Source organism: Pseudophryne corroboree, chromosome 5 (assembly GCF_028390025.1).
Source record: "Pseudophryne corroboree isolate aPseCor3 chromosome 5, aPseCor3.hap2, whole genome shotgun sequence".
Classification (NCBI taxonomy): Eukaryota; Metazoa; Chordata; class Amphibia; order Anura; family Myobatrachidae; genus Pseudophryne; species Pseudophryne corroboree.
The window spans coordinates 82,118,634-82,136,866 of NC_086448.1; the positions used below are offsets into that span (position 1 = coordinate 82,118,634).

The following is an 18,233-nucleotide window of genomic DNA, read 5'->3' on the forward strand; positions in this document are numbered from 1 at the left end:
CAGAGGTTCTCAAACGCGGTCCTTAAGGCACCCCAACGGTCCAGGTTTTAAGTTTATCCATGTTTGGCCACAGGTGACTTAATTAACACCTCAGTCAATTTGATTCAACCGTCTGTGCTGAGCCATGGAAATACTGAAAACCTGGACCGTTGAGGTGCCTTGAGGACCACGTTTAAGAACCTCTGAACTAGACTCTAGAACTAAATATTAATAATAAGTAAAAACCTCTGTTCAACTGGGAGGGTATCTACTTTGAATGCTAACCATACAGCTGTACATCAACACCCCCGGTCCTCTCTGCTGGCGCCCAGAGCAGATGTGGGCACCAATTCAGAGACGGACACCAACCCAATATTTTCGCAGGTGAACGATTATCGTTCATATGCGCATATATGAGTTGCACTGCGCATGCGTCAAGTTACAGTACCGTGGGTGGTTGTAGCAGAGGATTTGCCCACAGTGTGACTGACAGGGAGTGTTTCTGGGAGATAACGGAGGACAGGCGGCTCAACCGCAGCAGTGTCCTGACCGGTTTGGTTGTGTGTAGCAGAATGCGTCTGCAATCCCGTTTTCAGAAGCAATGGCTCCGGTGTCTCAATTTTGTGAGCCATTCTGAGCCACTGCGTACACATTTGCAGAAGTGGTGGCATTAGCTACAATCTCCGAATCAGCCCTGTAGAACAGAGCTTGATGTGGGGGTGGAGAGTCAGAGCTCTGTCCAGCATGGTGATTAGCATACTAGTCTGGATGATTAGCATACTAGTCTGGCTGATTAGCATACCAGTCTGGCTGATTAGCATACCAGTCTGGCTGATTAGCATACCAGTCTGGCTGATTAGCATACTAGTCAGTCATTCTCCGTGCAGCACCTTGGCCAAGAGTTGGAAACATTTTATGTTCTGCATTAAGGATATATAAAGACAGAATTGGACTGGACAAGCCATGTTGATCTTTGCTGCAATGTGGCATGCTGCATTGCAGCATGGCACACCGGGCTGTGACTATTCGCAGTCGGCTGTCGCTCCATTAATTCCATTAGGAATTAATGAAGTGATTGCAGGCTGTGTATAGTTGCAGACCAGCACACATCGCAGCAAGTTGAACATGGATACATCTGTATATCATTAATCAAAACAATATTAAATATTCAGCTACTTGTCAACATTTCCATGAACACGGAACCCACAGAAAACAATGACTGCTGTAACCACGGTAAAATGTGAATGAGAAAATAAATTGTATAAATAGACAGACAAGAGAACTTCATAGTTATCAAAGTCATTTAATTGTACAAATTATCCCACATACTACAGTCTCATCCAGTCCATGTACTTATTACAAAGGCTGCTTTGGGGAACATTAGTCGCTGTGTTTCTGTAAGACTCTTGTGATCAGGGTACTGGTATTATCAGTACGTTACACTGGGGAAGCCTCTTACATAAACTGTTGAATGAATGTCTAAGTACTGGGTACTGAGTACTGTATATATCTTAATAATCCTGAAAATTCTAGAATCATCAGACGACACTACCGCCAGGCAATGTTACTTTAATTTCATGAAAGAACCATGCACTCACTTATTTAGTTTGGTACAGTGGGGGTAATTCTGAGCTGATCGCAGCAGCAAGTTTGTTAGCAATTGGGCAAAACCATGTGCACTGCAAGGGGGGGGGGGGGGGGGCAGATATAACATTTGCAGAGAGAGGTAGATTCGGGTGGGTTATTTCGTTTCTGTGCGGGGTAAATACTGGCTGCTTTATTTTTACACTGCAAATTAGATTTCAGTTTGAATACACCCCACCCAAATCTAACTCTCTCTGCACATGTTATATTTGTCCCCTCTGCAGTGCACATGGTTTTGCGCAACTGCTAACAAATTTGCTGCTGCGATCAACTCAGAATTAGGCCCAGTATACTAAGCCAATGACTGAAACAACAGAATGATGTAGAAGGACAAGTATCTCTCCTACAGCCCAATCAGGCACAGGCTTAAAGCATGTAATGTTCAGGGGACAGTATGAAACCTGTTTGCAGTTAATTCCCTTGATCTTTGCAATGCTTTCAGAGTTCTGGAAAGGGGATACCAGCACATACTGGCTGATTCAGAGTTGAGCACAATTCAGTTTTGCTGACGGAACTTACAAATTTTCGCACTATGCATGTCCCATGGCGCATCATGCGCAACTATGGGCGATTAAAACTTGTTCGCAACTCAGTTATATCGCCACTTGCAACTGAATGGGTGTAACTGGGAGACAATATAATGTTTGCACACAGGCAAAGAGTTCTCAGGGCGTATCGTGGGAGTGTATATGGAAGTGGGGACTATAAGTCAGGTGAGGGTACGCAGAGGTCAGTCTGATTTTGGATGGATATCTTGCACCAGGTACAGAGTTTGTGCACATGCGCATATAGTGATGTCTGTTACTTTCACAAGCGTATGGATAGGGGCTATGAGGCCAGATAGAAGCCAACAGGATTGGCCAACAATCAATGGTTTTCTACCGATGGCCAATGATGCCTCACCATCAATAGCAGAGAAGGTGGCAATGTTTTATTTTTTTCCCATGTGCAGCAAAGGGGCACTGAGCTTAGCTCTGCCCCCTAGTGGCCCACTCAGTCCATCCCCTTCTGCGATTGGCCTGTAGTTTAGGCCTGCCACCCAGCGTAGGAATGCCCATCTATGGAGTAAGACCATCAACAGTTTTGCATCTATAGTTTCATGCCAAGCGCTGATGACATCATCAATGGTGACACCCAGCGGTGGCTATTGATAAAGCAACTCGGCATACCAGTGAAGATATTCGCATTTATTTACGTCTACACAATGCGACCGACTTGCGTTCAACTCTGAATGAGCTCCGTAGGGTGAACATCTCTTGGGGGTAAGCCTATGCTAATGATGAGCCCAACTCTAAATATGATCTTATAGACTACTGAATAATCAATTATTGTTATTACCTAATGGCTAAAATTATTTCATACTCAGGGTCAGGTGATGGAGGAACCAGTCTATCAATTAGACGTATTTATGGGTTCAAAGTTTAGACAATAGAATTGTGTACATCTGCTAAATGGAAAAAGAATAAACACTCCAAGAAGCTGCTAATAGAGGGACAATAATCACTAATATATATTTATTAATAATCATTCTAGGGCAATATTTCAGTCAACAGCATGATCCCCTGCTGCCTAGTGTCTGAGTGTGGCTGCACTATACAGATACTAGCACGATCCCCTGCTGCCTAGTATCTGAGTGCGGCTGCACTATACAGATACTAGCACGATCCCCTGCTGCCTAGTGTCTGAGTGCGGCTGCACTATACAGATACTAGCACGATCCCCTGCTGCCTAGTGTCTGAGTGCGGCTGCACTATACAGATACTAGCACGATCCCCTGCTGCCTAGTGTCTGAGTGCGGCTGCACTATACAGATACTAGCACGATCCCCTGCTGCCTAGTGTCTGAGTGCGGCTGCACTATACAGATACTAGCACGATCCCCTGCTGCCTAGTGTCTGAGTGCGGCTGCACTATACAGATACTAGCACGATCCCCTGCTGCCTAGTGTCTGAGTGCGGCTGCACTATACAGATACTAGCACGATCCCCTGCTGCCTAGTGTCTGAGTGCGGCTGCACTATACAGATACTAGTACTAAAGTGGACAGAAACATTAACAGTGCTGTATTAACCATCATACTGCCGTGATCTGCTGCTGTGTAAAGTTCAATGGCTTTAGTTCAAGTATAACATTATGCTGTTGTAAGTGAATATAATGACGGTCATTATGTAAGCTGCCTGCCAGCTGTCTGGCGGGGCCCTGCCACACGTTACGTGCTGGCAGTGATGATGTGTAATAACGTGACCTGGCATAATACACATAACATTGCAGGTACAATAAATGTTTATGGTACGTACTCTGCTCAGCTGGTGCTGCGTCGGCTTTCAGGGCTTCTCTCTGCCGGGAGAGCAGCTCCTTTTCCTCTTCTATCTGCTGCCGGTCCTGCTCCAGTTCCTGCAATCGGTTACCTGTACTTTGTAGCTCCTGTTCGAGATGCCGGATGAGATCGCTCTTTTCCTGCAGTTGCTTTTCAAGAAAGACTCTCTCGTCCGAGTACCCATCGAGGAGGCCTGGAGCGTGCAAAGGGAAACGGCTGTTACAGTGTGCAGTAATTCCTCACTGCTAGTTCTACAGAGTGACGGTGGTTTTGCAAATATTACACTTTAAAGAAAAAAAAAAAAGACAAACACAAACAAAAGTTTTTATGGCGACTTCCGTCTCCAACAGTAAACACCAATTTAGTTTTAAATTGATCTGCATGACCGATGCACATTGATGTTGATGGAATACAGAGCTGGCCCCTTTAAGAGCACAGTGGATGCAACTGCTTTAAATTTAGGTTAGCAGTATAACCTGCCAATCAAGGATGACACGGCTCAGCCACCCTGCTCTATTTTGGTCTCATTATACTGTAATGTCAGGATTTCATGAGTTAAGCAGAGGAAACAATGGTGGTGACATCATGGGAATGGGGGGGGGGAGGGTTGAGGTGGAGTTCTCAAAATAGACAACTTGCATTGAAATAGTGAAAAAGAAAAAAAAGAAAGTGGAAAGAAATAAAAGATTAAATCTTTTGGCCTGAGGTGTTTTACAGATATATCTATAGGCAATTCTATTGGAATAAAAAAAAGGATTTTAATTACCTGCCGGTAAATCCTTTTCTCGTAGTCCGTAGAGGATGCTGGGGTAAATTTTAGTACCATGGGGTATAGACGGTTCCGCAGGAGCCTTCGCCACTTTAAGACTTTTCAACAGTGTGAACTGGCTCCTCCCTCTATGCCCCTCCTCCAGACCTCAGTATAGGAACTGTGCCCAAGGAGACGGACATTCTCGAGAGAGGATTTACTAATAAACTTGTGGCGAGATTCACACCAGCTCACACCGTCCATAAACAACATGTTGGCTAACATGGCCTTTAACATAAGTCATGCCAACCAGCATGTATAACGCAACAGCTGTTAACAATTGAACACATGAAACAATGTGCAAAACAATAAACGTAATCAGCAGGAAAAATGAGCACTGGGCGGGCGCCCAGCATCCTCTACGGACTACAAGAAAAGGATTTACAGGTAGGTAATTAAAATCCTATTTTCTCTTACGTCCTAGAGGATGCTGGGGTCCATTTTAGTACCATGGGGATATACCAAAGCTCCCAGTACGGGCGGGAAAGTGCTAATGTTCCTGCAGAACTGACTGACCAAATTGAAGGTCGTCAGCAGCCGAGGTGTCAAACGTATAAAACTTATCAAATGTGTTTGCACCCAACCAAGTAGCAGCTCGGCAGATTTGCAAAGCCGAGACCCCCCGGGCAGCCGCCCAGGACGAACCCACTTTCCTTGTAGAGTGGGCTTTTACCGAAGATGGTAACGGCAATCCTGCCGTGGAATGAGCGTGCTGAATGGTACCCCTGAACCAGCGCGCAATAGTCTGCTTAGAAGCAGGACCCCCAATCATGTTGGGGTCATAGAGGACAAACAGAGATTCTGTTTTCCTTATCCGAGCCGTTCTTGCAACACAAGTCCTCAGCGCTCTGACAACATCCAAGGACCTTGAGACGGCTGAGGTGTCAGAAGCTACTGGCACCACCACTGGTTGGTTGATATAAAAAGAAGACGCAACCTTTGGAAGAAAGTGCTGACGTGTTCTCAGTTCAGCCCTATCTTCATGAAATATCAAATAAGGACTCTGTGACAGAGTTTCTAACTCAGACACTCGTCTGCCTGAAGCCAAGGCCAACAGCATGACCACTTTTCGAGTGAGAACTTTAACTCCACCTCTTGCAGAGGCTCAAAACAGTCCGATTTAAGGAACTGCAACACCACATTAAGATCCCATGGCGCCGCAGGAGGCACAAAGGGAGGTTGGATGCGCAGAACCCCTTTCACGAACGTCTGGACCTCAGAAAGAGAAGTCAATTGTTTCTGAAAGAAAACTAACAAGGCCGAAGGAGACTTCTTGGTTACACACCAAGATACATATTTTCTCCAAATACGATGATAATGTTTGGACATTACCCCTTTCCTGGCCAGAATAAGTGTGGGAATGACTTCATTGGGAATACCCTTATGGGCTAGGATCTGGCGCTCAACAACCATGCCGTCAAACGCAACCGCGGTAAGTCCTGATAAACTAACGGCCCCTGCTGGTCCTCGCGAAGAGGAAGAGGCCGAGGATCTTCCATTAATAACTCTTGAAGATCTAGATACCAAGCCCTCCTTGGTCAGTCCGGAGCAATGAGTATTGCTCGAACTCCTGTTCTTCTGATGATCTTGAGAACTTTTGGAGTAAGTGGAAGTGGAGGTACCAGATACACCGACCGAAACACCCACTGGGTCACCAGTGCATCTATCGCTATTGCTTGTGGATCTCTCGACCTGGAACAATATTTCTGAAGCTTCTTGTTGTGGCGTGATGCCATCATATCCACTTGAGGAACACCCCAACAACTTGCCACCTCCGCAAAGACTTCTTGGTGGAGGCCCCATTCTCCTGGGTGGAGATTGTGTCTGCTGAGGAAGTCTGCTTCCCAGTTGTCCACTCCCGGAATGAAAATTGCCGACAGAGCTTTTGCATGTCTTTCTGCCCAGAGGAGTATCTTTGTCACCTCTGCCATTGTTGCTCTGCTTTTTGTTCCGCCTCGACGGTTTATGTAAGCTACTGCCGTTACATTGTCTGACTGGATCTGTATGGGACGACCTTGAAGAAGGTGTGCCGTTTGATGAAGACTGTTGTACACAGCTCTCAACTCCAGAATATTTATGTGAAGGCGAGTTTCTTAATTTGACCCTCTTCCTTGGAAGCTTTTGCCTTGCGTGACTGCTCCCCATCCTCGGAGACTTGCATCCGTGGTCACCAGGATCCAGGCCTGAATCCCGAACCTGCGTCCCTCCAGGAGGTGAGAAATTTGTAGCCACCACAGGAGCGAAATTCTGACTTTCGCTGACAAGATTATCCTTTGATGCATGTGGAGATGCGACCCTGACCACTTGTCCAGTAGGTCCCACTGGAAGACCCTGGCATGGAAACGGCCATATTGTAGCACCTCGTAAGCTGCTACCATTTTCCCCAACAGGCGAATGCACTGATGAATTGATACTGTTCTTGGTTTCAAACGTTGTTTGACCATGCTCTGGATGTCCTGAGCCTTTTCCACCGGTAGAAATACTCTCTGTATCTCAGTGTCCAGAATCATTCCCAAAAATGATAATCTCATTGTCGGTTCGAACTGCGATTTTGGAAAGTTGATGATCCAACCGTGGTGTTGAAGCACCTTCGGGGACAATGCTATGTTCTGGAGTAGCTTGTCCCTGGATCTCGCTTTTATGAGGAGATCGTCCAAGTATGGAATTATGTTGACTCCTTTTGTTTGCGAAGGAGAACCATCATCACCTTGGTGAATATTCTCGGAGCCGTGGAGAGCCCGAACGGTAATGTCTGGAATTGGTAGTGGCAATCCTGAACCGCAAACCTCAGGTATGCTTGATGTGGAGGGGTAATTGGGGACATGCAAGTAAGCATTCTTGATGTCCATCGACACCAGAAATTCCTTTTCTTCCAAGCTGGAAATCGCCGCTCTCAAGGATTCCATCTTGAATTTGAACCTTTTCAAATAAAGATTCAGAGATTTTAGGTTTAAAATCGGTCTGACCGAGCCATCCGGCTTCGGCACCACAAACAGGCTTGAATAAAAAACCTTGGTTTCTATGTTCGGCAGGAACCAAGGCAATTATTTTGTCTTAACATAAAATTTGTGTATTGCGTTCAGGACATTTGTGCCGTCCTGAGCAGAAACTGGCAAGGCTGATTTGAAAAAATCGGCATGGGGGAAGGTCTTGAAATTCCAACCTGTAACCTTGGGATACTATCTGTAATATCCAAGGATCGTGGCCCCACCCGATCGCACTCCCGCAGAGGAGCCCCAGCGTCATTCTGTGGCTTTTGCAGAAGTAGTTGCATGACTTCTGCTCCTGGGAGCTTGATGGTGTTGTAGATTTTCTACCTTTTCCTCTCCCTTTTCCTGTGACAAAAGGGGTACTCTTAGCCTTTTTGTACTTGTTGGGCCAAAAGGACTGCATAGTATGAGAATGATATACTTTTTTTTTTTTTTTAAGCCGGTTTAGCTTCCGACGGCAGAAATGCTGACTTGCCAGATGTAGTAGTTGATATCATGGCATCTAGTTTCTCCAAAGAGGGCCTCACCCATGTAGGGGAGCGCCCAATATTTCTTTTGGATTCAGCATCAGCATTCCATTGGCGGATCCAGAGCGCCCTGCGGCTGAAATCGCCATAGTAGAGGCCCTTGAGCCCAGTAAGCCTATGTCTTTCATAGCCTCAACCAAGTAACCTGCAGAATCTTTGATATGACTTAGAATTTGCACCATATCATCTTTATCGACCGTGTCAATATTAACAATTAAATTGCTCACTTTTACCTACCCACACAGAAGCAATCGCGGGCCTGAGTAACGTACCCGTAGCAACATAGATGAATTTGCGGGCAGCAGGTTCTTTTAATGAAGCTGACCCTGGGGCAGGTAAAAATAAGAATTTTACTTACCGATAATTCTATTTCTCATAGTCCGTAGTGGATGCTGGGAACTCCGTAAGGACCATGGGGATTAGCGGCTCCGCAGGAGACTGGGCACAAAAGTAAAAGCTTTAGGACTACCTGGTGTGCACTGGCTCCTCCCCCTATGACCCTCCTCCAAGCCTCAGTTAGGATACTGTGCCCGGACGAGCGTACACAATAAGGAAGGATTTTGAATCCCGGGTAAGACTCATACCAGCCACACCAATCACACCGTACAACCTGTGATCTGAACCCAGTTAACAGCATGATAACAGAGGAGCCTCTGAAAAGATGGCTCACAACAATAATAACCCGATTTTTGTAACAATAACTATGTACAAGTATTGCAGACAATCCGCACTTGGGATGGGCGCCCAGCATCCACTACGGACTATGAGAAATAGAATTATCGGTAAGTAAATTCTTATTTTCTCTGACGTCCTAGTGGATGCTGGGAACTCCGTAAGGACCATGGGGATTATACCAAAGCTCCCAAATGGGCGGGAGAGTGCGGATGACTCTGCAGCACCGAATGAGAGAACTCCAGGTCCTACTCAGCCAGGGTATCAAATTTGTAGAATTTAGCAAACGTGTTTGCTCCTGACCAAGTAGCTGCTCGGCAAAGTTGTAAAGCCGAGACCCCTCGGGCAGCCGCCCAAGATGAGCCCACCTTCCTTGTGGAATGGGCTTTTACAGATTTATGCTGTGGCAGGCCTGCCACAGAATGTGCAAGCTGAATTGTACTACAAATCCAACGAGCAATAGTCTGCCTAGAAGCAGGAGCACCCAGCTTATTGGGTGCATACAGGATAAACAGCGAGTCAGATTTCCTGACTCCAGCCGTCCTGGAAACATATATTTTCAGGGCCCTGACTACGTCCAGCAACTTGGAGTCCTCCAAGTCCCTAGTAGCCGCAGGCACCACAATAGGCTGGTTCAAGTGAAATGCTGAAACCACCTTAGGGAGAAATTGAGGACGAGTCCTCAATTCTGCCCTGTCCGTATGAAAAATTAGGTAAGGGCTTTTATAGGATAAAGCCGCCAATTCTGAGACACGCCTGGCTGAAGCCAGGGCTAACAACATTACCACTTTCCAAGTGAGATATTTTAAGTCCACAGTGGACCAATGTGATTTTAGGAAACCCAAAACTACATTGAGATCCCAAGGTGCCACTGGAGGCACAAAAGGAGGCTGTATATGCAGTACCCCCTTGACAAACGTCTGAACTTCAGGAACTGAAGCCAGTTCTTTCTGGAAGAAAATCGACAGGGCCGAAATTTGAACCTTAATGGACCCTAATTTTAGGCCCATAGACAGTCCTGTTTGCAGGAAATGTAGGAAACGACCCAGTTTAAATTCCTCTGTAGGGGCCTTCCTGGCCTCGCACCACGCAACATATTTTCGCCAAATCCGGTGATAATGTTGCACGGTTACATCCTTCCTGGCTTTGATCAGGGTAGGGATGACTTCATCCGGAATGCCTTTTTCCTTCAGGATCCGGCGTTCAACCGCCATGCCGTCAAACGCAGCCGCGGTAAGTCTTGGAACAGACAGGGTCCCTGCTGAAGCAGGTCCTTTCTTAGAGGTAGAGGCCACTTCTCTGTGAGCATCTCTTGAAGTTCCGGGTACCAAGTCCTTCTTGGCCAATCCGGAGCCACGAGTATAGTCCTTACTCCTCTCCTTCTTATGATCCTCAGTACCTTGGGTATGAGAGGCAGAGGAGGGAACACATACACTGACTGGTACACCCACGGTGTTACCAGAGCGTCCACAGCTATTGCCTGAGGGTCCCTTGACCTGGCGCAATACCTGTCCAGTTTTTTGTTGAGGCGGGACGCCATCATGTCCACCTTTGGTTTTTCCCAACGGTTCACAATCATGTGGAAGACTTCTGGGTGAAGTCCCCACTCCCCCGGATGGAGGTCGTGTCTGCTGAGGAAGTCTGCTTCCCAGTTGTCCACTCCCGGAATGAACACCGCTGACAGTGCTATCACATGATTTTCCGCCCAGCGAAGAATCCTTGCAACTTCTGCCATTGCCCTCCTGCTTCTTGTGCCGCCCTGTCTGTTTACGTGGGCGACTGCCGTGATGTTGTCTGACTGGATCAGCACCGGCTGACCTTGAAGCAGAGGTCTTGCTAGGCTTAGAGCATTGTAGATGGCCCTTAGCTCCAGGATATTTATGTGGAGTGATGTCTCCAGGCTTGACCACAAGCCCTGGAAATTTCGTCCCTGTGTGACTGCTCCCCAGCCTCTCAGGCTGGCATCCGTGGTCACCAGGGCCCAGTCCTGAATGCCGAATCTGCGGCCCTCTAGAAGATGAGCACTCTGCAACCACCACAGGAGAGACACCCTTGTCCTTGGTGACAAGATTATCCGCTGATGCATCTGAAGATGCGACCCGGACCATTTGTCTAGCAGATCCCACTGGAAGGTTCTTGCGTGGAATCTGCCGAATGGGATTGCTTCGTAAGAAGCCACCATCTTTCCCAGGACCCTTGTGCATTGATGCACTGAGACTTGGCCTGGTTTTAGGAGATTTCTGACTAGTTCGGATAACTCCCTGGCTTTCTCCTCCGGGAGAAACACCTTTTTCTGGACTGTGTCCAGGGTCATCCCTAGGAATAGGAGTCGGGTAGTCGGGATCAGCTGAGATTTTGGAATATTGAGAATCCAACCGTGCTGGCGCAGCACTATCTGAGATAGTGCTACCCCGACCTCCAACTGTTCCCTGGATCTTGCCCTTATCAGGAGATCGTCCAAGTAAGGGATAACTAAAACTCCATTCCTTCGAAGGAGTATCATCATTTCGGCCATTACCTTGGTAAAGACCCGGGGTGCCGTGGACAATCCAAACGGCAGCGTCTGAAACTGATAGTGACAGTTCTGTACCACAAACCTGAGGTACCCTTGGTGAGAAGGGCAAATTGGGACATGTAGGTAAGCATCTTTGATGTCCAGAGACACCATATAGTCCCCGTCTTCCAGGTTTGCGATCACTGCTCTGAGTGACTCCATCTTGAATTTGAACCTTTGTATGTAAGTGTTCAAGGATTTTAGGTTTAAAATTGGTCTCACCGAGCCGTCCGGCTTCGGTACCACAAATAGTGTGGAATAGTACCCCTTTCCCTGTTGTAGGAGGGGTACCTTGATTATCACCTGCTGGGAATACAGCTTGTGAATGGCATCCAATACTGCCTCCCTGTCTGAGGGAGACGTCGGTAAAGCAGACTTTAGAAAACGGCGAGGGGGAGACGTCTCGAATTCCAATTTGTACCCCTGAGATACCACTTGAAGGATCCAGGGGTCCACTTGCGAGTGGGCCCACTGCGCACCGAACTTCTTGAGACGGGCCCCCACCGTGTCTGCTTGTAAAGCCCCAGCGCCATGCTGAGGACTTTGCGGAGGCGGGAGAGGGCTTTTGTTCCTGGGAACTGGCTGTTTGTTGCAGCCTTTTTCCTCTCCCTCTGCCACGGGGTATAAATGAGGCGCCTTTTGCCCGCTTGCCCTTATGGGGCCGAAAGGACTGCGCCTGATAATACGGCGTCTTCTTAGGTTGAGAAGCTACCTGGGGTAAAAATGTGGATTTTCCAGCAGTTGCCGTGGCTACCAGGTCTGATAGACCTACCCCAAATAACTCCTCCCCCTTATAAGGCAATACTTCCATGTGCCTTTTAGAATCCGCATCACCTGACCACTGCAGCGTCCATAAACCTCTTCTAGCAGAAATGGACAGCGCGCTAACTCTTGATGCCAGTCGGCAAATATCCCTCTGTGCATCACGCATATATAGAAATGCATCCTTCAAATGCTCTATAGTCAGTAATATACTGTCCCTATCTAGGGTATCAATATTTTCAGTCAGGGAATCCGACCACGCCAGGCCCGCACTGCACATCCAGGCTGAGGCGATTGCTGGTCGCAGTATAACACCCGTGTGAGAGTATATACATTTTAGGATATTCTCCAGCTTTCTATCGGCAGGTTCCTTTAGGGCGGCCGTATCAGGAGAGGGTAGTGCTACCTGTTTTGACAAACGTGTGAGCACTTTATCCACCCTAGGGGGTGTTTCCCAACGTGCCCTATCCTCTGGCGGGAAAGGGTACGATGCCAATAACCTTTTAGGAATTATCAGTTTTTTATCGGGGGAAACCCACGCCTCATCACACACTTCATTTAATTCCTCGGATACAGGAAAAACTACAGGCAGTTTTTTTCTCACCAAACATAATACCCTTTTTAGTGGTACTTGTATTATCAGAGATATGCAATACATTTTTAATTGCTTCAATCATGTAACGTGTGGCCCTAGTGGAAGTCACGTTTGTCTCATCATCGTCGACACTGGAGTCAGTATCCGTGTCTGTGTCTGCCATTTGAGGTAACGGGCGTTTCGGCCGGGCACAAAAATCTAACTGAGGCTTGGAGGAGGGTCATAGGGGGAGGAGCCAGTGCACACCAGGTAGTCCTAAAGCTTTTACTTTTGTGCCCAGTCTCCTGCGGAGCCGCTAATCCCCATGGTCCTTACGGAGTTCCCAGCATCCACTAGGACGTCATAGAAATTATTTTCTTTGACAACCTAGAGACTGAGGTGTCTATCATTGGGTGTGACTCCCACTTACGCCTATCCTCTTCAGGGAAAGGGTACGCTATCCTTAGACGGAGGAAAAGTCACCACCTGTTTTTTTTATTTTTTATTTAAAATAATCTTTTTCCTCAGGTGGAGGTGTTGTGTCAGGAAATTTCAACACCTCTTTTATAGTGACTATCATACATTGAATGCTCTTAGCCAGTTTGGGATCTACCCCCCTCAAATCTCCAGTGTCGACTTCAGTGTCGGAATCTGTGTCAGTGTACCTTTGCATAATTTGGGTCAGAGACCTTTTCTGGGAAAAGTAGGGGTCCCGAGTGGGTGACGTGGAGGAATCCGCAAACAGAGCATCCTCCACAGACTGTCTTGCTTTGTCTGTTGTTCAGACTCAGAGAATTTACATATTACTCTGCAGCTTTCTCACCCACACAGGCTCAGAACACTCTTGTGCCTCCAAAATGGTTTCCTCTGGGGAAGAACTTTCTCTAGACATGTTACACACGTGTACAGTCACACCACTCACACACACTATTGGGGACAGATCTACCTAAAGTCTGTCAGAGAGGCCTAGAGGGGACTGCCAGTCCACACCACGCGCCCTATATGTATTACATACAATGAATATACATATATACCAAAACAGCGCTTTTTATCCAATGTGAAGCCCGCAGACTTCAATAAATTATGTGCTCCCCTCCCCTTCTATAACACCCTGGTACTTGTATCAGCGATGTGAGAGGAGAAGCAGCCTGTAGGATCAGCGCTCCGGCATCTCTGTGAGGAGAAAATGGCGCCAAATGAGTGTTACAAGCAATTCTGAGGTGAAGCCCCGCCCCCTGTAATGGCGCGGGTCAGCCACAGTAATATTTATACTGGCAGGGGTAGTGTACATCAGTGGCTCACATGTATGAACATCTTGCCAGTGAGAGTAAGGATTTATTATGTCCCTCAGAGCGCGCCCCCCCCCCCGCGCGCCCTGTGCTGAGAGACATGTTGCTGCGCAGCGTCCCGTGCTGCGCTGGTACCTTTATGCCGCCATGATGACCGGAGGGCCCCTCTCTGCAGGTCTCCGGTTAATACTCACCAGCCTTCTGACTTCTGGCTCTGTTAGGGGGTGGCGGCAGTGCTGTGGCAAGGGCTGTGTTCAGTATCCTTCAGGAGCTAATGGTGTCCTGTCAGCGGAAGCAGAGCCATTAAACTAACTGAGAAGTTGGTTCCTACTTCCCCTCCTAAGTCCCACGAAGCAGGGAAGCTGTTGCCAGCAGCTTCCCTGTAAAATAAAAAAACTAACAAAATCTTTTTCAGTCAAACTCAGTAGAGCTTCACTGATGTGCAGCCAGTCCCCCGGGCACATTTTCTAAACTGAGGTCTGGAGGAGGGGCATAGAGGTAGGAGCCAGTTCACACTGTTGAAAAGTCTTAAAGTGCCGAAGGCTCCTGCGGAACAGTCTATACCCCATAGTACTAAAATGGACCCCAGCATCCTCTAGGACGTAAGAGAAAGAAGGGTACTCCTATCATTGGAGACACTTTCCTTACCAGATATGTTGGGTAACGTAGCCTATAATTGTACATGCAAATCTGACCACTACCAGCAGTTTTGAAGACTCTAGGTGAAATTTTACTGTACCTAAAGCTGGGTACACACTGAGCAACATATCCGATCCTGGGTACACATTAGAATGATATACAGTATGAAGGACAGAGCGACAAATTACTCTGTGCTTCACTTACACAGAACTAGGGGCCTAATTCAGACCCGATTGCTCTCTGCGGTTTTGCAGAGGTCTGCGATCAGATCTAGCTTATTAATAGGCAGCATTCTCAATACCAAAGTGAAGTCACTGGCTGAAAGTGTATTAACCACATAAATTATTCTTATTTAGTTAAAAACATATTTAAAACAGTATATAAATACTTTATTTAAAAAAAAAAAAATTAGAAAACATGCCTAGGGGGTATACACAGGCCCCTCACTATGCCCCACATTACTCTCACTAGTACCAAATACAAAAAATTGTACACCCCTTCCTCATCCCCAACCCCAATAAAACGTTATGTGGAAATACTCCAGGTCAGGGAACAGTGGTGGTCCCAAGATGCGACCGTGTCATTGAAAGCCCGACTGGTTAAGTGGTTAATACAGAGGCTGTACTCTCAGTGCCTCAATGATGTCACTGGTTCAAAGCTTATTTATTGGCTGTATTCTCAGTGACTTATACCCCTTTTACACCTACGAGCACGGGTCGCAGCCGGGAGCCTGACACGGGAGCTGCCCCCTGCTGCGACCCGTGCTCGGTCCCTTTCCCATCAGCAGTCACAACCCGGCATATGCCGGGTTGGTGACGCTTCTAGCTACACGGCAGGGGCGGCGCAGGGAGATCACATGATCTCCCAGCGCCGCCCATCCATACAGTGTAAACGGGAGCCGTGTCGCATCGACACGGCTCCCGTTTACACTACACCCTACCCGGATCATTCCCGTGTCCTACCCAGGTAAATAGCCGGGTAGGATTCACGGGTCACTTGATCCGGGTTGACCCTTTTCCACTTGCCAAAAACACGGGTAAATGCGCGCCCCCGTGCATTTACCCGTGTTTTTTGAGCTAGTGGAAAAGGGGTATTAGTGATGTAACTGGTTCCTAATCTAAATTCTCAGTGCCTGTGCGAGGACTCAATTGTAAAAGAGGTTTGGTCGCTGACTAAAAGCTGTCAATAGAGCAACATATGTACTTTTGCAACACTAATTCCCCATCCTTTTGGGAACCTTTGTGTTTAGTTTTCAGCAGTATCCAATTGTAAAGGTTTTCTTTTTTAGAAAGTTTGGTTATAAAGCAGAACAGTGAAGCCGCAGAAACGTGAAGCAGATGTATAAGAATAATAAAAGAACATGTAGAACTAGGAAAGCGCAAAAAGGATAAAAGATTACGAGACTGCGATGACCTAGAGATACGGAATTAAGTTGTTCCCATTTGCAGGGATAAAGGGAGATTGGGAGGATAAGCAGTGTGGCTAACTATCTCATTCGTGTTCCTCTAGTAGAGGGATGCGGTACATGCCAGCTCACCACGTTCTGCCCCCTCTTACACATGCCCGCTGGCGCTCCTCTCGGCACAATGGTATGTCCCGTCCCATTGCTGCTGTGGGAGCCATTGGCGGGATGTGGTGTTGGCTCCCACATTGCATGTCGGAGACGGGACAGACCTTAGATTTGCAGATTTGTAACTTCCCCGAACTGTACTTCTGTAAATGTGTTCTATGTTGTATCTCCTCTCTACAGCCCTACAGGAACCCTTGTGAGAATAATAATAGAACGTGCAATCATGATGACCAGTACCTAGAACAACAAGAGAAAGATATGCACATTCTGTACCGCGTACACACTATTACTAGGAGACCGTGGACAACAAAACATTACTGTCCTGACAATCCATTCAAACCAGAGAGGGGACTAAATGTAAGTCATACACGGTTTTACATGTACTTACCTCTTCACGCCTATCATATGAATAACTAACTAGCTGAGATAAATATTGACGGAACAAGTCTCCACAGGGCTATAGCATTGTCTCTGAATTCCAGCTGTCATCACCAATCCGTATCTTAAGGATTCTCACACCTGGAGACTATTGCAATATCCTCTCTGGAAACACTGTTCTAGAATGTACAAAATCCCTCCGACAATGTTAATTGAGTTTGAGATGTTCTGCACCACTGCCAAACCAAGCGGACAACACGTACCATTGAGCTCACCAACATGCATGTAACACAGATAACGGAACACTGAAAAAAGTAAGTTTTGGCCAATACTAATGCACTGACGGATCTTCTGATCGTTCAACTACAGTGTACTATATATCAGGTTGTGCATGGAGAACAGGCCATTTCCTAGAGCTGGTCTAGATACAGTTCCATCTAGTGCAGAGAGAAGACCTATATCATGTCCCTGGGTAACGAAAATAAAGACATGTCTAAAAAGTATCAAAGGAATCCAGGAAAATGAGGTGTAGGGAAATAAATGGCAGACATCTGAAGGGGAAAAGCTCCTCTAAAGGCCCGTACACACTAGTCGATATAGTAAACCACGTCGCTCATTTTGACCCTTCCTGAGCGACGTAGTTTACTATATCGACTAGTGTGTACGCTGTAAACGACAAGTGATGCACGGTTCCGCGGGTCGTTAAGGCCCTTGGAGTCAGCCGTGCACGCAGCTCAATTTGGACTCATCGTCCATAGCTGCATGCTCCCGCCGGCCGCGGCTTGACGTCACTGTGCGATATCGCACAGTGTGTATGCCTACTTTGGGTGGCCCAGCCTGGGAATGGGACACACTAGGTGATGTCGCTCACCAAGCACATCGCCTAGTTTGTATCCACCTTAAGTCATTTTTGTTTCCATTGCTTTGATAAGGAATTCAATTCTATAGCAGTTTTGTTGGTTATACAGTACAGATATGTCCTCATACATCTTTGCTGCAGTTACGCCAAACAGCCGCTCTTGGCACGCCAGGCCGCGTGAGAATCTTCAAGCGTCAGGCGTTCTTTTTATTCCTTTTTTTGCCGCAACTCAATGTGCAAGGAGCCTGAGCAGATTAATTTGATATATGACAATTGTATATCTCTGTGCGACTTGGTGTCTGAATCTGTACACGATGTGCTACAATGTAGCAGCAGCAGCTTTTTTCCAACACAAGTTCTGTTCTGCTCCGTATACAGACTCAGTCACACACAATATACAAGTGTCACATCAAATTATTCTGTATCTGTATATGTATCAAAGATTGCATAGAGACAAAGTGGACGGAGATAAAAATAGCAACCAATCAGCTCCTGTCATTTCTCAAACACAGCCTGTGACATGGCAGTTAGGAGCAGAATGGTCTGTACTTTCTCTCTCTCCGAGGCTTGGTACATCTCCCCCTTAGAATTCTAAAATGTGAAGAAGTAGAAAGAAACCTGATGAATGTACTTGTACTATTTTGAGATTACAGGACACATCAATCCTGCTGCG

The 18,233-nt window shown here is 46.9% G+C and overlaps 1 protein-coding gene across 10 annotated transcripts in view; it reads right to left on the reverse strand.

The window, feature by feature from the left end:
- Positions 1-18,233, reverse strand: part of AKAP9 (A-kinase anchoring protein 9) — a 467,089-nt gene that overhangs the window by 71,961 nt on the left and 376,895 nt on the right. For all 10 annotated transcript variants that reach the window (XM_063921430.1, XM_063921427.1, XM_063921429.1 and 7 more), the window contains one exon: positions 3,919-4,131. In XM_063921430.1, coding sequence (XP_063777500.1) covers positions 3,919-4,131 — 213 coding nt within the window. The remainder of the gene's footprint in view (positions 1-3,918; positions 4,132-18,233) is intronic.